General features: G+C 47.4%; 2 protein-coding genes across 4 annotated transcripts; both read right to left on the reverse strand.

The window, feature by feature from the left end:
* Positions 1 to 2,178: 2,178 nt before the first annotated feature.
* On the reverse strand, positions 2,179 to 9,365 carry LOC133230567 (F-box only protein 27-like). 3 transcript variants are annotated; one of them, XM_061388221.1, is made up of 5 exons: positions 8,461 to 9,365; positions 7,387 to 7,764; positions 5,182 to 7,041; positions 3,611 to 3,746; positions 2,179 to 2,945 (listed from the first exon to the last, which is right to left on the reverse strand). In XM_061388221.1, exons 1-3 carry the CDS (start codon positions 8,675 to 8,677, stop codon positions 7,031 to 7,033), a joined length of 606 nt encoding a protein of 201 aa, XP_061244205.1. In that variant the 5' UTR covers positions 8,678 to 9,365; the 3' UTR covers positions 2,179 to 2,945; positions 3,611 to 3,746; positions 5,182 to 7,030. The 3 variants fall into 3 exon arrangements, with proteins under 3 accessions (XP_061244205.1, XP_061244203.1, XP_061244204.1); XM_061388219.1 differs by lacking the exon at positions 5,182 to 7,041; XM_061388220.1 differs by having other exon boundaries at positions 3,611 to 7,041.
* Positions 9,366 to 15,481: 6,116 nt separating this feature from the next.
* Positions 15,482 to 20,656, reverse strand: LOC133229432 (F-box only protein 27-like). The gene is made up of 6 exons (XM_061385804.1): positions 20,552 to 20,656; positions 20,062 to 20,498; positions 19,605 to 19,700; positions 16,616 to 16,751; positions 15,837 to 16,042; positions 15,482 to 15,563 (listed from the first exon to the last, which is right to left on the reverse strand). The coding sequence occupies exons 1-6, from the start codon at positions 20,654 to 20,656 to the stop codon at positions 15,482 to 15,484; spliced, it is 1,062 nt and encodes a 353-aa protein (XP_061241788.1).
* Positions 20,657 to 21,346: the final 690 nt, after the last annotated feature.

Here is a 21,346-nt window from a genome sequence, read left to right on the forward strand (position 1 = left end):
AGTGGGGTGCTATTGCCTTCTCCGAGAATTCTCTATAACAAAGCAAAAAATCTAGTCAGCAAAGATGTCTTCTAGGACTTCCCTGGTGGTACAGTGGATAAGAATCCGCCTATCAACGCATGGGTTCGATCCCTGGTCTGGGAAGATTTCACATGACACGGAGAAACTAAGCCCCTGTGCCCCAACTACTGAAGCCTGCTCACCTAGAGCCTGTGGTCCTCAACAAGAGAAGCCACCTCAGGGAGAAGCCCACACACTGCAACGAAGGGTAGACTCAGATCGTTCCAATTAGAGAAAGCCTGAATGCAACTAGGAAGACCCAGTGCAACCAAAAATAAACTAATCTTAAAAAAAATTAACTTACTTAGAAAAAAAAAAGATGTCTTCTAAATGTGGTTATATCTGGGGAATGCCCTTGCAGTCCAGTGGTTAAGATTCTGCACTTTCACTTCTGAGGGCATAGGTTCACTATCTGGTCAAGGAACTAAGATCCAGGCAAATGGTGCAGCTCAGGCAAATTTAAAAAACAATAAATAAGTAAATAAGCATAGGTATTTCTGTAAAGGAAGAGAAATTGCATTTGGGGGATGCTTTACATGGTAGGTGCAGTCCATGGGGTCGCAAAGAGTCAGACACGACTGAGCGGTTTCACTCACTCGCTCACTTACATTTGTCTATAACATTATATTTCTAGACACACAGGTAGAAAGTAAGAAATTCAGATAGGCAAAATCAGTAAGTACAAAACTCACCTCTATTCACTGTTCACCACTGCAGTAAACCCTGTAACACTTTAGTTCATATTCTTATTCTATATACACATATCCAGAAGATAGTCTAGAATACAAACACAAGGCTATGTAAATATACATTAATTTATTTTAGCACATATGGATATGCCCATATATGCACATGGAGAAGGCAATGGCACCCCACTCCAGTACTCTTGCCTGGAAAATCCCATGGACGGAGGAGCCTGGTAGGCTGCAGTCCATGGGGTTGCTAAGGGTCGGACATGACTGAGCAGCTTCACTTTCACTTTTCACTTTCATGCATTGGAGACGGAAACGGCAGCCCACTCCAGTGTTCTTGCCTGGAGAATCCCAGGGACGGGGAGCCTGATGGGCTGCCGTCTATGGGGTCGCACAGAGTCGGACACGACTGAAGTGACTTAGCAGCCGCAGCAGCCTATATGCACATATGTTCTACATAACATATAAGAGTATATACGCTATGCTACACTATGTCGCTTCAGTCGAGTCCAAATTTAATACTGGCATAGGTTGCCATGCCCTCCTTTAGGGGCTCTTCCCAACCCAGGGATGGAACCTGGGTCTCCTGCATTGGTAGGTGGATTCTTTACCACTAGTGCCACCTGGGACTCTTTAAGGAGTATATATATATATATAAAAATCTGTGCTTGCTTTTTCCCCAGGCAATGGTCTCCATCTTTCCCTTCCTATAAATCTATAAATTCCTATCTCATTCCTCCTATCTAAATTCCTTCAGTTGACCCAAAAATATCTTTCAGAGCTTAATTGTCCAAACCAGTATCTACTCCAGAACCACACACTACATGTGGTCACTACTCTTAGGTCCCCACAACTCTCAGGTCTGTTTCAACCTGTCATACTCCCCTTTGGATGAAACTGACAAAACACCCTCCCCTTGGGGTGTGTCCCATCTTCTACTGCAGGTGGGGGGACACTTCAGGGTGGACACATCAAAGGCAGCAGCGGCTTCATCTGCTTTCCATCCAGAGACCTGGAGCTCCTTAGGGATCCTGCAGCAGGGAGGGGGCAGCCATGACCCCTCGACTGGGGTGGGGACAGCCGGATCCTGCCGTTGCACAGTTCTCTCTCACCCTCGTGGCCAGAATGTCACAAATGTGGTGTCACTGTGAAACTGTGCCCACATCCACCACCTGCCCAAGGCTTTTAACCCTGATTGATTAACTTTTGATCCCATGATTTGCTTAGGGCTTGGGAAATAGGGTTCTGACTCTTCCATTCTCTTCACTGGAGAACACCTTCTCTTGGTGTTTCCTTCTGTACAATTTTTCAACTGAAACAGCTCCTTACTCTGAACCCAGTAGTCACCAAGGTTGTAACATTGAATTTCTATTTAAAAAGAGCTGAGACGCTTTTGGCAAAATAATACTACATTTATAATCTATGATTGGCAGAGATATTCCTGATTTATTCTCTCCATATTTAAAAGAATTTCAAAATGTAACTATTTTATACACCACACGATCCAGGATAGGGTTGGGCTCAGGGGACCACATCATTGTTCACAGGGTGGGCAGAACCCTCTGTCTCCAAACATTTTTTGAGTTGGTTCACTCTCAGCTGTGAGTCTTGGTCCTGGTCTTAAAACCTCACAAAATGAAATTCATCCCCTACGGGGGCTGGAATTTTCTCGGTCATAGGAATGAGCTTCCAGTTCAGACATGAGGAGGGGGCTTCCTGCACGGGACCAGTGAGCCTCTACAGCAGGCCTGGGAGGAGACCAGGGCAGAGGGCAGGGGGGCTGAACCAGAGGGCCCCTGGTGAGGAGCCCTTTCATGACCCAGCCTTTCCCTGTGCTCACCCATGGGTTTCCAATCAGAAGAACAGGGCCTGCCTTATAGAAGTAGCAGGAATTTTCTTCTAGTAGGACCCTCAACTGGACCCAAGAGATCCCAGGATGGCCAGGAACTACAAGTCCTTAATTAGAGAAACGGTGTGCCCTCACGCAAAGTTCCTGACATCCGTGGGGTGGTTGTTCTCCAAGGATAGCTCTTGACTAGGATAGGCGACCTGCACAATCAAACTGGAGTTGAGCAAACTGGTGTTGGTAAGTTCGACTCCACTTGGCTCATTGTTGAGATCCATGACTAAGATCCACTGTTCCACAGACACAAAGCGAACACCCTTCTCAAGGCTGGAGAACACATGGTTGACCTTCAGGGAAAAAAAGAGATAAGCTCCATTGTGCCCTCAAAGGCTGAGTTGGGGGCCCTCTGGCAGGTGGTATTTTCCCTAGATGGCTGCAACAATGTCTCCACTTCCACACATCCTTCTAGAATCATGCCACTCCTCACCCAGGGGTGGAGTCTAATTCCCACCCACCTTGAATCTGGGCAGGTTTCATTGTAACCAAGAGTGTGGTGGGAGTGATGCTGAGTGACTTTCACAGCAGGATCACAGAGGCAATGCAGCTTCTGCTGGTTTCTCCAGCAGCCTCATGGAGCCCTGAGCCACCAGGAAGCAGCTGCCTGCCTTGAAGCCACCATGCTGTGAGGAAGCCTAAATTAGACCACCCAGGGGGATCCCATGGCCAAGCTCTGAGACTAAACCAAGAGCTGCCTGGCCAGCCACCAGCTGCTGTGTACACACTCACAGCCCACCCTGCCCTTTAGCTCCAGCCAGTATCTGAAATGGAACTTCATAAGAGACTGGAGTCAGAAGCTCCTAGTAGCTCCTAACAGGAAACCATGAAAGGAGATAAAATGAGTGCTGTTGATATTAAGCCACTAATGCTTTGGGCTGTTTGTATGTTATACAGTAGTGGATTAACATAGGCTCCACCAACCTTTCCCTTCACCCTTTTCCCCACACAGACTGACCTTCAAGGGCTCTCTCCTTCTGCACCGCCCGATGTGAAAGCTACTCTTAGAGAACTGATCCAGGATAGTCTTGTTGACATCTACAATTTGGACAGTTAGCTGATATACATGCTTATTGCTTCTTCCTTAGAACCACCTGTGGGAGAAGGAAGACCTTAAAGGCTAGACTTGCCATCCCATCTCTTTGGGCGTCTGCCTCCTCCACCAGAGAGGCCTTCCTATGTCTACAAATCCAAAATGGTGCCGTGATCCCCAGGACTAGCACCATCCATGTCCTTTGGAAGCTTGATCCCTCTGCCTCTGCAATGAATCCATCTGCACTAAACCCAGTCCCCAGCTGGCCTGCATGTATGTTCATTTTAGAATGAACCTTGGGGTGGGAGATGGGAGGGAGGTTCAGGAAGGAGGGGACATATGTATATTTGTAGCTGATTTATATATGGAGAAACGCAACACAACATTGTAAAGCAATTATCCTTCAATTAAAAATAAATAAAAATTTTAAAAAAGAAGTAATGACCTAGAGCCATGCTCTTCAAGGTACCTCCTCCCACATTATTTCTTCTAGGTCTCATTGGTGGCAAAGATGTTGAGCTATTTCAAATCCTAAAAGATGATGCTGTGAAAGTGCTGCACTCAATATGTCAGCAAATTTGGAAAACTCAGCAGTGGCCACAGGACTGGAAAAGGTCAGTTTTCATTCCAATCCCAAAGAAAGGCAATGCCAAAAATGCTCAAACTACCGCACAATTGCACTCATCTCACATGCTAGTAAAGTAATGCTCAAAATTCTCCAAGCCAGGCTTCAGCAATACGTGAACCTTGAACTTCCAGATGTTCAAGCTGGTTTTAGAAAAGGCAGAGGAACCAGAGATCAAATTGCCAACATTCACTCGATCATGGAAAAAGCAAGAGAGTTCCAGAAAAACATCTATTTCTGCTTTATTGACTATGCCAAAGCCTTTAACTGTGTCAATCATAATAAACTGTGGAACATTCTTCAAGAGATGGGAATACCAGACCACCTGACCTGCCTCCTGAGAAACCTGTATGCAGGTCAGGAAGCAACAGAACTGGACATGGAACAACAGACTGGTTCCAATTGGAAAAGGAGTACATCAAGGCTATATATTATCACCCAGCTTATTTAACTTACATGCAGAGTACATCATGAGAAATGCTGGGCTGGATGAAGCACAAGCTAGAATCAAGATCGCCGGGAGAAATATCAGTAACCTCAGATATGCAGATGGCACCACCCTTATGGCAGAAAGTGAAGAACTAAAGAGTCTCTTGATGAAAATGAAAGAGGAGAGTGAAAATGTTGGCTTAAAGCTCAACATTCAGAAAACTAAGATCATGGCATCTGGTCCCATCACTTCACGGGAAATAGATGGGGAAACAGTGTCAGACTTTATTTTGGGGGGCTCCAAAATCACTGCAGATGGTGATTGCAGCCAGGAAATTAAAAGACGCTTACTCCTTGGAAGGAAAGTTATGACCAACCTAAGTGAAAAGTGAAGTCGCTCAGTCATGTCCGACTCTTTGCGACCCCATGGATTGTAGCCTACCAGTCTCCTCAGTCCATGGGATTTTCCAGGCAAGAGTACTGAAGCAGGTTTCCATTTCCTTCTCCAGAGGATCTTCCCAACCCAGGGATCGAACCTGGGTCTCCCACATTGTAGGCAGACGCTTTACCATCTGAGTCCTAAACAGTATATTAAAAAGCAGAGACATTACTTTGTCAACAAAGGTCCGTCTAGTCAAGGCTATGGTTTTTCCAGTGGTCATGTATGGATGTGAGAGTTGAACTATAAAGCTGAGCTCCAAAGAATTGATGCTTTTGAACTGTGATGTTGGATAAGACTCTTGAGAGTCCCTTGGACTGCAAGGAGATCCAACCAGTCCATCCTAAAGGAGATCAGTCCTGGGTGTTCATCGGAAGGACTATGTTGAAGCTGAAACTCCAATTCTTTGGCCACTTGATGTGAAGAGCTGACTCATTTGAAAAGACCCTGATGCTCAGAAAGATTGAAGGTGGGAGGAGAAGGGGACAACAGAGGATGAGATAGTTGGATGGCATCACTGACTCAATGGACATGGGTTTGGGTAAACTCCGGGAGTTGGTGAAGGACAGGGAGGCCTGGTGTGCTGCGGTTCATGGGGTTGCAAAGAGTTGGACATGACTGAGTGACTGAACTGAACTGAACAGTGGTAATGATTTAAGGTATAATTTTCTTAGTGTTTTAAAAGCATCCAGGAGAATCTAAATAAACAGATGAAGAGATACCCAGCAACATTCAAAGTAAACAACGTCTAATGTCCATCAGTGGTAAATGGATACATTATAGTATATTCAATAAGATATTATACAGTCATGAAAGTAAATTAATTGTAGTTATAGACAATTATGAATGAATTTACAAATATGTTATTGAAAGAAGTCAGATACATACTACATATGACACCATATATAATGTATTCATATATATATTAATATATATGTATATATATATAGTATCACAATGGGTAAAATTGATCTCTGGTAACAGAATTCAGGATGGCGCTACCTTTGGGTTGGAAGTGTTGGGAATGGGGCATGAGGGGTGCTGAGGGTGCTATTTGCTGGCAACTTTCTGTTCTTTTTTTTAACATTCTGTTCTTGACTTAAGTGAATGTGTTGAATCTGTGTTGAATCCAACCAGGCATTTTCCAATCCAGCTTCCTTTGGGGGTTAAGGGAGGGTTCAGAGACTGAACTCTGCTAAGTACTAAGGCTATGAGAGTGGTAAAGTCATTACTATTCCTTCATCTTAAGAGGTTGTTTTTTAGTCACTGAAGTTGTGTCTGATTCTTTTGCAACCCCATGGACTGTAGCCAGCCAGGCTCCTCTGTCCATGGGACTTCCCAGGAAAGAATACCGGATTGCGGTGTCAATTCCTTCTCCACATGGGCTTCCCAGGTGGTTCAGATGGTAAAGAATCTCATGACAATGCAGAAGACCCAGGTTCGATCCCTGGGGCAGGAAGATCCCCTGGAGAAGGGCATGGCAACCCACTACCATATTCTTGCCTGGAGAATTCCATGGACAGGGTACAGTCTTTGTGGGCTACAGTCCATGGTGTCACATAGAATCGGACACAACTGAGCAACTAACACTTTACTTTTCCTTCTCCAGGGGATCTTCCTGACTCAGGGATCGAACCCAGGTCTCCTGCATTGCAGGCAGATTCTTTACCACTGAGCCACCTGGGAAGCCCAAGGGATTGTTAGGAGGCCTAAATGACATCACCCATGTCAAGGTCAGCACTTAGCTAAAGGCTGTTTTTATAATCACGGTCACCAGGCAGAGACAGAAATCTCAATCTTCCCACTATCCGGGAGTTCTGGCTCTCTTCCCCTAGGTCCAATACTTCCTTCTTTAGAAACCACCTAAGAAAGAAGGAGAAAAGTCAAAAAGAGGCAAGTTCTCACTACCGCCCTGGTAGTTGGGGAATAGGGAGGGACATTTACTTGTCACCAGGACTGTGGCAGAACGGAGAAAAGACTTCAGGAATGCCTCTATAGGTTCCCTCCATCGTGCAGTGCATCACTAAGCTATGTTTTTGGAAGCCACGTGTTAAGTAAAAAAGACTTGTGCCCAGGTTCGTCGTCCACCTGTGAGCTCAGCTAAAGTCTCATGGGTCTCCCCTATGGTCCCCTGCCGCGCCCCCACCAAACACAAGGCTACCGCACCCTCCCTCCCACTCCCACAAGGACCCTTCCCTGGGCTCCCACCTAGGCCGCGAGAGCTCTGAGAGCCCCCGAGGAGGTTGCGTCCTATGGGTCTGCGCTCGCAGAAGCGGCCCAGGATGCAGGGCCCGGGGTCGTCAGCAGGGGGCAGGCAGGTGCGGATGACGGGCCACAGGTCGGGGTGTTTCCAGGGCAGGATGCTCCGCCACAGGTCCCAGCCGTCCACCACCCAGCGCCGGCACACCTGGCGGGATTGCCCAAGCAGCGTGCTTGGGGGCAGGTAGCTCAGCACCTCCTGGAGCAGCTCGTTAGGCAGTCGGTTCTGGTCCAGCACCTCCTCGAGTTCGCGGTCCGGAGCGGGGACCCTGGTGGGCAGGCCCCCAGAGGCCCACAGGTCGTCCTCGCCAGGCCAGGCTGCCGCTGCTGGAGATCCAGTGTCAAGACGTCAGAGTGTCCATGACCTCCAGCCTCCACCAGTCACGCCCCTGCCAGCCACACGCCTGTCATCCCCCCACCCCCTAAACCCCATCAGCCGCCTCCCAGCCCTATCCTCAAGTTCCCAGACTCCTCCCATCCCCTCCATTCTCCCCTACTTGCACCACAGTCCCAGGCAGCCAGCCCGCTCCGGGGCCGCGCAGAGCCCTGACTGAGTCCCACCCTGCATCTCGGCATGCTCCTCCTCCCCAGCAGGCCATCACCTTGCTCCACATGCCCTGATTGCCTTCTCGGCCTTTTTCATACTCCTGCCCTCCCTTCTTAAAACCCAGAACCACCCACCGGCCCTCATTTGCTCTTTCTTACTCCGTGGTCTCGCCGCCCCTCCCTTCTCATTGTCCCGCCCCCTCTTCCCCACTGCTTCGACCCCAACTGACAAGCCAGCTTCTCCCATCCACGCCTCCGGTATTCTCCAGACACCCTCTCCTTCCGGCTGTATTCAGATTGTGAATTAATCAACAAACAGAATCCGCAGAAGAGAAAGCGGGTAGGGTCACCAAGATCCAGAGTCTGTCGTTCTTAGTCCCCACCACTTGTCCCTTGGAGAGTCCCTAACCAGGCGCTAAGTAAGGACCTGGTGTTGAACACCTGCTGTTACTTAGGTATCCAGGCAGGAGGTCTTACATTCTTTAGTTCCATGAAGAATTCCCATCACGTTTAAGGATCCAGCATCATCACTAACTTGGAGATCCTTGCACAGGAGAAAACAGGCTCCAGGGGAAGCCAAATGCATTACTATTTGACTCCCTAAATGAGTGCTGCAATCAGTATAATCCAGCCAAACTTCATGGAAATTTTTACTACTGGTCAGGTTAGAAACCTCTGAAGCAGGTATGACCATATCCCCACTTCACAGCTGAGAAAACTGAGACCAAGGGACCTGCCCAAGGTCACACAGCTAGTAGGTGAGAGAGCTGGGATTTGAACCTAGCCAGGTTCATGGTCATGGTCACTGTTTGGTGGTCTGCTGCCTGACCGATCCACTACAGCTTTCTGAATCCCAACCATTACGTCTGAGAAGCATGCTCAGCAAATCGATGAGATGCACCCAAAACTGCAACGTCTGCAACCAGCATTTGTCAACATGTCTGCTTGTCACTCAGTCATGTCTGACTCTTTGGGACCCCTTGGGACCCACCAGGCTCCTCTGCTCACGGAATTCTTTAGGCAAGAATACTGGAGTGGGTTGCCATTGGTCAACAGGAGAGGCCCAATTGTTCTCCATGACAATGCCCAACCACACATCACACAGCCAACGCTTCAGAAGCTGAAAGAATTGGGCTATGAAGTTTTGCCTCATCCTCCATATTCACCTGAACTCTCGCCAATCAACTATCACTTCTTCAAGCATCTCAACAACCTTTTGTAGGGAAAATGTTTCCACAATCAGCAGGAGGCAGAGAATGCTTTCCAAAAATTCCTTGAATCCTAAGGCACGGAGTTTTAAGCTACAGGAATAAGCAAATTTATTTCTTGTTGGCAAAACTGTGTTGATTGTAATGGTTCCTATTCTGATTAATAAAGATGTGTTTGAGCTTAGTTATGATGACTGAAAATTAATGGTCAGAAACTGCAATTACATTTGCACCAACCTAATAGTTAACTACAGAGGATGACAGAAAATGAGATGGCTGGATGGCATCACCGACTCGATGGACATGAGTTTGAGTGAACTCTGGGAGTTGGTGGTGGACAGCGAGGCCTGGCGTGCTGCGATTCATGGGGTTGCAAGGAATCAGACACAACTGACCTGAACTGAGGAGACAGGATTTCAGATAAAATCCTCTCAGCTCCCCACCTAACCCAGCCTCTGGGGGTCAAGAGCAGAAAACAACTACAAAATTCACAAAACATCTTTGCCCTAAAGAAGCAATTCCTTCTACTGAAGCCACGCCTAGAAATGAAATAATCAAAACATTAGGAAAAATTCTGCTAAAATTTCTAATCTCTACAACAGAATAATGATCAAAACATTGGCCTGTTTGAAGGAGAAACACACCAAGGGGGATTTGAAAAGAGAATCCTGGGTGGAGCAAGGAGTGGGACAGGCCAGGTGACTGAAGGGAGAGCCCTGATATGGAAGGTCTGCAAAGGGGCGGAGGGCGAGGAGGAGGATTGCTCCAGCCTTAGGGGAAGATGGGCCGGGGGCATGTGGAGGGGAAGAATCCATCCTGTCTAATGTCCTTGGAACTGTCCAGCCAGAACCTCCCTAATCGCAGACCATGGGAACGTTCCTAATAAAGCTTCAGCCAGAGCTGAACATCTACCCGGTAGCATTACTGCTTGCAGGCAACTGCCCATTTAGAAAATATAAATAATAGGTGAAGGTGAAGGTGAAGTCGCTCAGTCGTGTCTGACTCTTTGCAACCCCGTGAACTGTAGCTTACCAGGCTTCTCCGTCCATGGGATTCTCCAGGCAAGAATACTGGAGTGGGTTACCATTTCCTTCTCCAGGGGATCTTCCTGACCCAGGGATCAAACCCGGGTCTCCCGCATTGGAGGCAGATGCTTTAACCTCTGAGACACCAGGGAAGCCCATAAGTAATAGGTAATCCCATATATTTCAAAAGACATTTTTTTATTTTTAATTTTTTTTTGGCCATGCCATGAGGCACGTGGGATCTCAGTTCCCTGACCAGGGGCCAGAGATCAAATCCATGCTCCTTGCAGTGGAAGCACAGATTCTTAACTGTTGGACCTCCAGGAAGTCCCCAAAAGTGGTTGCTTGTATTTTATTTTTTTATTGTTTGTTTGTTTTTGGACACGCCACACAACTTGGATCTCAGTTCCCCAACCAGGGGTTGAACCCAGGCCCACGGCAGTGGAAGCACTGAGTCCTAACCACTGGACCACCACGAAATTCCCCAAAAGACGTTAATAATTCCTTAAGTGTGCTAGACTATTGCAGTTTCTTCTTTAAAAACAATTAAAAAATTTTTATTTCGCTGCATTGGGTGTTAGTTGTGGCATGTTAGATCTAGTTCCATGACCAGCAATTGAACCCCGACCCCCTGTATTGGAAGCATGGAGTCTTCCTCAATGCACTGCCAGGGAAGTCCCAATATTGCAGTTTTTCTTTCAAGGAGAGAGATCTTATCTTTTAGAGATTTATACTGAAATGTTTTTGGAGGAAACAATATGATGCTTGGGAGGCATTAAGTCCCGTGGGAGGATGGATGGAAGTATAGATCCAAAAAAGAGTGACCATGTGGAGAAAAGGGAACCCTCCCTCACTGTTGGTGGGAATTAAATTGCACCAATATAAATTGGTGCGGCCAATATGGAAAACACTACGGAGTTTCCTCAGAAACTAAAAACAGTTGCCATATGATCCTGCAATACCGTTTCTGGGCATAAAATCCAAAACACACATGCACCACAATGTTCACTGCAGCACTGTCTACAATAGCCCAGACATGGAGCCAACCTAAACGTCCACTGCCAGAGGAAAGGATAAAGATATGCTACACAGATAAACACAATGGAATACTCAGTTCAGTTCAGTTCAGTCGCTCAGTCGTGTCCGACTCTTTGTGACCCCGTGAATCACAGCACGCCAGGCCTCCCTGTCCATCACCAACTCCCAGAGTTCACTCAAACTCACATCCATCCAGTCGGTGATGCCATCCAGCCATCTCATCCTCTGTCGTCCCCTTCTCCTCCTGCCCGCAATCCCTCCCAGCATCAGAGTTTTTTCCAATGAGTCAACTCTTCGCATGAGGTGGCCAAAGTACTGGAGTTTCAGCTTCAGCATCATTCCTTCCAAAGAACACCCAGGGCTGATCTCCTTTAGAATGGACTCGTTGGATCTCCTTGTAGTCCAAGGGACTCTCAAGAGTCTTCTCCAACACCACAGTTCAAAAGCATCAATTCTTCGGCACTCAGCCTTCTTCACAGTCCAACTCTCACATCAATGGAATACTACTCAGCTACAAAAAATGATATCATGCTATTTGCAAGGATGGACCTAGAGATTATCATACTAAGTGAAGTGAGTAAGAAAGAAGAAGACAAATACCATATGATATCACTTCTATTTGGAATCTAAAACATGACACAAAAGAACTTATCTATGAAGTAGAAACAGACTCAAAGACATTGAGAACAGATTTGTGGTTGCCAAGGAGGCAGTGTGGGTGGAGGGATGGATTGCAACTTGGGGATTAGGAGATGCAAAGTATTGTGTCTAGAATGGATAAACAACAAAAACCTACTGTATAGCACAGGGAACCGTACTGAATATCCTGTGATGAGCCATAAGGGGAAAGATTATGAAAATGAATGTACAATATGTATGTATAACTGAATCCACCACTTTGCTGTACAGCAGAAATTAACACAATATTGTAAATCAATTCTACTTCAATAAAATAATTGTAACAAAAGATTGACCATGCTCAGGCCAAGGGGCACCTCCCACGACTGCTGCTACCAGGACCCCCATCCCCACGGCGAGCCACTGCTGACCAACACTTCTGCAGGAGACCCTCCAACACTAGCAGATGAAGAAACCGAGTCCAAAAGACAAGAAGAAGTCAATTGCCCCATGGCACAGTTTAGGTCTCACTTCTGTCTTGAATGAACACTTCTGGTTACGACTGGTTAGAAGATTCACCATGGAACCAGGTCATGGCCTTAACCTATTGTGTAGGGGTGGCCTCCTCCATGGAGGCCTCCTCCCATTTTGCAAGATGGGAAATAAATACATAGAATGATTAAAATAAAATTGACCACAAGTTGCAATAAACACATGAAAAGGTGCTCTAGCTCCTTAATCAACAGGGAAATGCAAATGAACACCACCCCACATCTATCAGAACTGGCTAAGCAAAAATTAAAATCCCAAGAATAAACCAGTAACAAAGAAAAACAACAAAAAACCAATAACAGAATAAATCAGCGTTAGTGAGATTGTGGAGTGATGAAATAAAATGTACATTTCGAGGCAGGACAAGAGAAAATTAAACACAAAATTCTCCCTACGTGTCTGTCTAATGTGCAGTGTTCAACTTCATTACAGCAGAACTCCTGAAAAACATCAGTGTCCGCTCTATCGTAAAGATCATTTGCTTTCTCTTTCTTCTGATGTTAGCAGTGTCACTTCCTGAAGAGCAGTGTTCTCTCCCAGCTCACTTGGGGTCCTGTTGACTTATTGCTTGCTTTGTACATTCTTACCTGGATTATGTATCCTTGGTAAACGTTACGTAAAATATTATATGTCATTTTGTGGTACGATCCTTTGTTTAGAAAATGTATCAATACATAACTCTACCTTCACCTTCTAACAGGTGGTACAGTTCTCAGAGGTTTCTGAGTATCTGCTTCCCCAGCTGTAATCCTGTTTGACTTTAATAAAATTCCCTTTTCCTCTTCTTGAGAGGTGAGGAATTTCCATTGACATTTTTCTTGGAAGAGTCAGCAGGATCTCAGAGACATCCAACAGAGAACATCTGGAGGCTCCCCTGACACCTTGAGCCCCACTAGCTTCTTGGCATTCCTTGGGTGCTTCGGCAAGTTCTGATACCCAGACATCACTGCTTACATGATGTTCTGAATTTTACTCCAGCTCTTTTTCTTGGGACTTGGAGTCCTGAAGGAGTGTGTGTGTGTGTGTGTGTTCAGTTGCTCAGTTGTGTCTGACTCTTGGCAACCTCATGCCAGGCGCCTCTGTACATGGTATTTCCCAGGCAAGGATACTGGGGTGGGTTTCCATTTCCTTCTCCAGGGATTCTTCTTGACCCAGGGATCGAAACCACATCTCCTGCATTGGCAGGCAGACTTTACCACTGAGCCACCAGGGAAGCATATATATGTATATTATCTTCTGGAGATACATATATCCAGAATACCAATGCAGGATATATTCCATTTTTAACTTGGCACATATATACACACACCAACACTTACATATATTCATAGATGTACAATATATATGTGTATATATATGTGAAAGTGAAAGTTGTTCAGTCGTGTTTGACTTTTTGCAACCCCATGGACTGTAGCCTGTCAGGCTCCTCTGTCCATGGAATTCTCCAGGCAAGAATACTTGAGTGGGTTGCTATTCCCTCCTCCAGGGGATCTTCCCAACCCAGGGATCCAACCCAGGTCTCCCGCACAGGCATAGCAGGTGGATTCTTTACCATTTGAGCCATCAGGAAATCCCATATGAATGTATGTGTATATATATATATGTACATATGTATGTATGCACGCACACACACACACACACACACACACACACACTACTACTTCTACTACTTCTACTACTTCCCATCTTCTACTGCAGGTGGGGGACACTTCAGGGTGGACACATCAAAGGCAGCAGCAGCTTCATCTGCTTTCCATCCGGAGACGTGGAGCTCCCTAGGGATCCTACAGCAGGGAGGGGGCAGCTATGACCCCTGGACTGGTGTGGGGACAGCCGGATCCTGCCGTTGCAAGGTTCTCTCATCCTCGTGACCGGAAAGTCACAAATGTGGTGTCACTGTGACACTGTATCCATATCCACACCTGCCTAAGGTTTTTAACCCTGGTTGGTAAGCTTTGACCTCATGACTTCCTTTCTAACTCTTCTATTCTCTTGACTGGAGAATACACCTTCTATTGGTATTTTCTTCTGTACAGTTTTCCCTCAAAGGAAACAACTATTTACTCTGAACCAAGTCAGTGAAAAAGCTGACTTAAAACTCAACCTTCAAAAAACTAAGATCATGGCATCTGGTCCCATCACTTCATGGCAAATAGATGGGGAAACAATGGAAACAGTGACACACTTTTCTTGGGCTGCAAAATCACTGCAGATATGAAATTAAAAGATTAAATTAAGCTTAGAAGGAAAGCTATGACAAACCTAGACAGCATATTAAAAAGCAGAGACACTACTTTGCCGACAAAAGTCCGTCTAGTCAAAGCTATAGTTTTTCCAGCAGTCAAGTATGGATATGAGAGTTGGACCATAAAGAAGGCTGAGCACTGAAGATTTGATGCTTATAGATTGTGGTGTTGAAGACTCTTTTGCGAGTCCCTTGGACAGCAAGGAGATCAAACCAGTCAATCCTAAAGGAAACCCAACCCTGAATATTCATTGGAAGAACTGATGCTGCAGCTGAAGCTCCAATACTTTGGCCACCTGATTCAAAGAGCTGACTAATCGGAAAAGACCCTGACGCTGGGAAAGATAGAAGGCAGGAGGAGAAGGGGATGACAGAGGACAAGATGGTTGGGTGGCATCACTAACTCAACGGACATGAGTTTGAGCATTCTCTGGGAGATGGTGAAGGACAGGAAAGCCTGGCGTGCTACAGTCCACGGGGTTGCAAAGATCCAGACACAACTGAGCGACTGAACAACAATGTAGTCAAGTAACATGGTATTTCTATTGAAAAAAGCTGAGTTACTTTAGGCAAATATTATATTTATTAACTATGATTGGAAGATACATTCTTGATTTATTATCTCCATATTCAAAAAGAATTTCAAAGTAACAAAATAATTTTGTCCACCATAGAACCCAGAATAGGGTTGGGCTCTGGGGACCAAATTCATTGTTCACAGGGTGGGCAGAAGGCTCTGCCTCTAAACAATTTTTTGAGCTAGTTTAACTTTCAGCTCTGAGTCCTGGTCACAGTCTTGAAATCACAGAAGGTTAGAGACTGGAATTAGCCAGAGGGATGAGTTTCTGGTTCAGACACGAGGAGAGGGTTTCTTGGAAGTGATCAATGAAGCCTCTGCAGCAGAAACAGAAGACAAGGGCAGAGGGCATGGGGGCTGAACCAGAGGGGCCTGGCATTGGGGGTGGCGGGTGAGGAGCCCTCTCACCACTTCCTTGTTTTCACCCGTGTGTCTCCACTCCGTAGAGCAGGGGCTGCGTTCAGTCAGTAACCCTGATGTAAGAATGTTCTTCTCAGTTTCTCATAGAATTTAAAGCCAGGGCCCAGTAGGACCCTTGATTGGACCCAGGAGAGATCCCAGGATGCCAGGAGCTACAAGCTTTTGATTACTGAGGTGGTCTGGCCGATGGTCCCAGCTCCTGGAAGGCACAGTCAGGTTGTCTTACAGGGACAGCCTCGGGACGGATCCGTACGATGACACTGGATTGGGGCCTGCAGACTCCACACTGCTCAGGCCACGAATCATAGCCCTCGACACTGTGGTCAAACAACACAAAGCGGACGCCCTTCTTGATGTTGGTGAACGCATGCATGATCTGTAGGCAGAAAAAGAAGTTAAGTCCCATTGTGCCATGGCCTTCCCCTCAAAAGCTGAGTTGGGGGCTTTCCGGCAGGTGGTATTTTCCATAAATGGTTGCAACAATGACTTCCACATGTCCTTCTAGAATCATGCCACTCCTCACCCAGGGGTGGGGTCTAATTCCCACCCCCTTGAATCTGGGAGGGCTTCACTGTAACCAAGAGTGTAGTACCCTGAACCACCAGGAAGCAGCTGGTTTCCTCGAAGCTGCCATATTGTGAGGAAGGCCAACTGCTCCCAGCAGGGAGATCCCATGGCCAAGCTCTGAGATTAAACCAAGAGCTGCTCGGCTAGCTCTGTACACACTCACAGCCCACCCTACCCTTCAGCTCTAGCCAATGTCTGAAATGGAACTACATAAGAGAACAAAGTCAGCAACTCGCAGCAGAGACCTAGTCATAGAGACCACAGGAGGTGATAAGATGAGCCTTGTTAATATTAAACCAGTAAATTTGGGCCAATTTGTTAGGCAACAGTAGTTCATTACAGACCCCACCATTTTTTCCCCTCACCCCCGTCAGAGACTCACCCGAAAGGAGAAACTGCCTGTCCGCGGCCGGACGGGAAAACGTTTATGGAAGAAATAATGCAAGATGGCATAGTTGGCATCTAGAAGCTTGACGACTAGCTGATACATCCGGTCACTGCCTTGTTGTTCTGTCCAGCTGCCGGAGGAGAAGATCATCCCATTTCTCTGAGGGCCTGCCTGCTTTACCTCAATGGCCTTCCCATGTGGAAATCCAAAACGGTGGTCCCCCCAACAAGTACAATCATTACCTGCCAGTGCTTGTTACATGGGAGCTTGGAACCTCTGCATACCAAGGAATGCATTTGGACTAAATGAGCTCCCTAGCTGGTCTGTATGCTGTGACCAGGAGCTGTGCTGTTCAAGGGACCCCCTCCTATATTATTATTTTTTTTCCCCATATTGTTTCTCATTCTTTCACTAGTGGAAAAGGATGTCATTTCCAATGTGTTTTTCTTAGTCATTTAAAAGGATCCAGGGGAAATCTGAATAAACTGGTGATGGAATACCCAGCAACATTCAAAGAAACATCCAATGTCCAACAATGCTAAATGGACAAATTGTGGTATATTCATATAATGCAATATTACACAGTCATAAAAGGAAACCGCAGCTACCTATAATTATGGATGAATTTACAAACATGTTCATTGAAAGAGGCCAAATATAAACTATATTCTGCATGACTCCATATATATTAAGCACCAAAATGGCAAAACTGATGTTAGTAGAATTCAGGATGGTGCTACCTTTAGATTGGAAGTGATGGGGAATGGGGCGTGAGGGATTCTAAGGGGAGGTTTGCTGGCAACATTCTGTTTTTCATGTCACTTTAGAGTAAGGGACCATATAAATAAACAAACAGGTAATTTCCTTTACAGAGACTTAGCATCACTTCAGTTTTTAGGTGTACATTCTACTTCTTCCACAAAAGTATCCTGCTGCTGCTAAGTCACTTCAGTCATGTCCAACTCTGTGTGACCCCATAGACGGGCAGCCCACCAGGCTCCCCTGTCCCTGGGATTCTCCAGGCAAGAACACTGGAGTGGGTTGCCATTTCCTTCTCCAATGTGTGAAAGTAAAGTCTCTTAGTCGTGTCCAACTCTCAGCGGCCCCATGGACTGCAACCTACCAGGCTCCTCTGTCTATGGGATTTTCCAGGCAAGAGTACTCGAGCAGGGTGCCATTGCCTTCTCTGCAAAAGTATCCAAGCATAGTTCTAATATATGTTCTTTTGACTTACCTTTCAAACTGTTCTGTGCCAACCACATACACGGTTATAAATACCTATTCAAAATTTTTTCTGTGACCATGAAACACTAAGTGTGGAGTACCTTTGTCCACCTGGGGACTTCGGGTCATACTGGACAGACTACAATGCAATTTGGTGGAGGCTGTCCACATCCACGTAGTGTAAACTGGGAGCAAGCCACTCCAGTAAGACCAACATGACTTAGGATGACCTGGAGGCTGAGGTGAAACCCATAATAAGGCCCCAAAAGAACTTAGTTCAGGGGTTTTCTTTTTCTATAAAACTGGAGCCTTGGGAGTCCCTTCAATGCAAGGGACTCAGATTGGATCTCTAGTTGGGGAACTAAGATCCCACATGCCTTGGAACAACTAAGCCCACGTGCCACGACTAGAGAGCTGCAACTAAGATCCGGCACAGATGAATTAAGGAAAACAAAACAAAACTGGAGCATTACGGGATAGGAATTGAGAAGCATAAACAATGACGCTCCCACCATAGGTGTGATCTGTAGCTGAGTAATTTTACAACAGAGAACATAAAAGTGTACAGGATTTGGGATGCACCTCGCTTAAAATCATCCAAGTCAGGTATCCCTTGGAAGTTCTTTCATGGACCCAAATTTCAAGACCATCATACAGAGCACAAGCTCTAAGAGTCAAACAAGTTTGAGCCTATGCCAGATCTGGCCAAGCCTTTAGCTATGCCACTAGGAGAAGTCACCTCTACTTTATGAACTATCCAATTTGAGATTTCAAAATACACATTCCCGCAGGATCAAGGACCATGAAGGGTGCTGAAAGAACTCAAACTCCACAGCACTGGCTTGGCGCCTGACATATAACCCTATTTTTAAGAGGCACACTGTGACCTGCCCAAGGCCACAAAACCAAGAAGTCAGGGTTTGAACGTGAGAGGTTCTGGCTCCAGGATCTGACCTCTTAGCCAACTCTATCTTGCCTCCATCTAAACCCAAGAAACTAAACCCATCTAAACCCTGTAAACTCATTCACAGATGAGATTTAGTTGGGCTCATGCTATGCTAAGTCACTTCAGTTGTGTCCGACTCTGTGAGACCCCATAGACGGCAGCCCACCAGGCTCCTCCGCCCCTGGGATTCTCCAGGCAAGAACACTGGAGTGGGTTGCCATTTCCTTCTCCAATGCATGAAAGTGAAAAGTGAAAGTGAAGTCGCTCAGTCATGTCCGACTCTTAGCGACCCCATGGATTGCAGCCTAACAGGCTCCTCCGTCCATGGGATTTTCCAAGCAAGAGTACTGGAGTGGGGTGCCATCGCCTTCTCCGTTAGTTGGGCTCAAGCCCTCTATATTGAATCCAATCAGGCATCTTCCAATCCAAGTCCCTTTAGGGGGTTATCAGAGGGCTCAGGGAGTGGACTTTTGCTCTATGAAGGTGGCCCAGTCATTTCCCTTCCTACTTTATCCTAAGGGGTTGTTTAGCTGCTAAGTCATGCCCCACTCTTTTGCATCTCCAGGGACTGTGGCCCACCAAGCTCCTCTGTCTATGGGATTTCCCAGGCAAAAATACTAGAGTGGGTTGCCATCCCCTTCTCCAGGGGATCTTCCTCACCCAGGGATCGAACCCACATCTGCATTGGCAGGCAGATTCCTTACACCACTGAGTGACGTGGGAAGGCCCAAGGTGTTGCTAGGAGGCCTAAATGACATCATCCATATCAAGCTCAGCACTGAACAAAAGGGCTGTTTTTAGCCTCACACTCACCGGCGACAGACAGAAATCCAAATCTTTCCACTATCCAGGAGTTCCCGCCACAGACCCTCCTCCTCCAGGTCCAAAATTTCTCCTTTGTACCAACACCTATGAGAGAGAGCAAGATCAATGAGACCCAGCAAAAATGCACCACGGCCCTGACCCTGGGGACTAGGGACATTCACCTGTAGGCAGGACTGTAGCTCGTCTCCCCAGAAGTCTTCAGCCTGGCCCCCAAGTCTTCCTCTTCCTCTGAGCTATCGCTACCACTCAGCACCATACAGTTCCAGAGGTCTTTTGTTACATGAAAAAAGTTTGTGACCAAGTTCCTTGCCTGCCCCTCCAGCCCGAGTTAAGTCCCAGGGGTTTCCAGGGTGGCCTCGCCCCTCCGATCCTCCCAACAGGCTCCATCTCTGCCCCAGCCACCAAGTTTTAGCTGCAAAAAAAAAAAAAAAAAAATCCCTCCCACCCTCCTGCACGAGGATCGATGCCTTTCCTGGGGTCCTCACCTTTGCCCACGGGGTTCGCGGTGAGCTTGCTTCCTATGGGTCTGCGCTCACAGAAGCGGCCCAGGATGCAGGGCCCGGGGTTGTCAGCAGGGGGCAGGCAGGTGCTGATGACGGGCCACAGGTCGGGGTGTTTCCAAGGCAGGATGCTCCGCCACAGGTCCCAGCCGTCCACCACGTCTCTCCAGCGCCGGCACACCGGGCGGCAGTGCCGGAGCAGCGTGCTTGGAGGCAGGTAGCTCAGCACCTTCCGGAGCATCTCGATGGGCAGTTGGTTCGGGCCTGGAGCCTCCTGTGGCTCGCGGTGCGGATCTGGGACGCGGGCGGGCAGGCCCAAGGAGGTTGAGGCGCCCATGGTCTCCTCGTCAGGCCCCGCGGCTGCTGCTGCTGGAGAGCCAGCCTAAGACATCAGTAACCTGGAGCCTCCGCAAGCGACGCCCCTGCTTCCCGCACCCAAAAGCTGTCGCCCCCACACCCCAGCAGCCGCCCCTTCAAGTCCCCAGACTCCCAGCCCGTCCTTGCCAGCAGACCACCGCAGCCGCTCTCCGCCCGGCGCATCCCAGCGCCCGCAGCCAAACCCCCTCTGCGTCCCGAGTCTTACCCTGCATCTCAGCCAGTGCTCCTCACGAGTGGGCCTTCACCTTGCCTCACCTGTTCCCACCGCCACCTCAGCCCTTTTTATTCATCCGCCCCTCCCTTCTTCATACCCAGCAACCAGACCACCCACCCACCCTCCACTCCCCTACCCCCTACCCCACCCCCGCCCTGGCCTCGTTCTCCCAATGACTAGCCATATCTGCCTGCCCCTCCCTTCTCCCTGTCTCTTCCTCCCAGGCCTACTTGCCAGCCCCCTCTTGCCCTCCTTCGAACTCTAGTTACACCTGCAGGGTAATTAAGGAACCAAATCACTGAAGCAATAGTGGAGGGAGGAGCAGGAGATGCCAGAATCCAGTCTGTCTGTCAGCCCACCATTGGTCCTCTGGAGCATCCCTTACCAGGCTGTAAGACCCTTGGTGCTGAACATCTGCTGTTATTCAGTCAGGCATCTGGGCGGGAGGCCTCATATCCCTTAGCTAATGGAACAGTTCCCATCACCTCTAAGGATCCAGCATCACTATCTTGGAGATCCTCGCACAGGAGAAAACAGGCTCCAGCTGGAACTAAATGCATTTCTTTTTGACACCTAAATGAGCGCTGTAACCAGTAATAATCTAGTCAAACTTCATGGAGCCTCTTACCACCAGTCAG

This window comes from Bos javanicus, chromosome 18, assembly GCF_032452875.1.
Source record: "Bos javanicus breed banteng chromosome 18, ARS-OSU_banteng_1.0, whole genome shotgun sequence".
NCBI lineage: Eukaryota > Metazoa > Chordata > Mammalia > Artiodactyla > Bovidae > Bos > Bos javanicus.

Excerpts from the sequence above, each read along its gene's own strand:
- LOC133230567 (XM_061388219.1), bottom strand. The coding sequence starts at position 8,677 with ATGGTCATACCTGCTTCAGAGGTTTCTAACCTGACCAGTAGTAAAAAT. Across the intron at positions 7,765-8,460 it reads TCTTCATGGAACTAAAGAAT|CAGCGGCAGCCTGGCCTGGC; the intron begins GTAAGACCTCCT and ends CTGGATCTCCAG. Across the intron at positions 3,747-7,386 it reads TCAGAGCTCTCGCGGCCTAG|GTGGTTCTAAGGAAGAAGCA; the intron begins GTGGGAGCCCAG and ends CTTCTCCCACAG.
- LOC133229432 (XM_061385804.1), bottom strand. The coding sequence starts at position 20,656 with ATGCGCCGGGCGGAGAGCGGCTGCGGTGGTCTGCTGGCAAGGACGGGC. Across the intron at positions 19,701-20,061 it reads ATCGATCCTCGTGCAGGAGG|GTGTTGGTACAAAGGAGAAA; the intron begins GTGGGAGGGATT and ends TCTCTCTCATAG. Across the intron at positions 15,564-15,836 it reads CCATCGGCCAGACCACCTCA|AGGCTTCATTGATCACTTCC; the intron begins GTAATCAAAAGC and ends TTTCTGCTGCAG.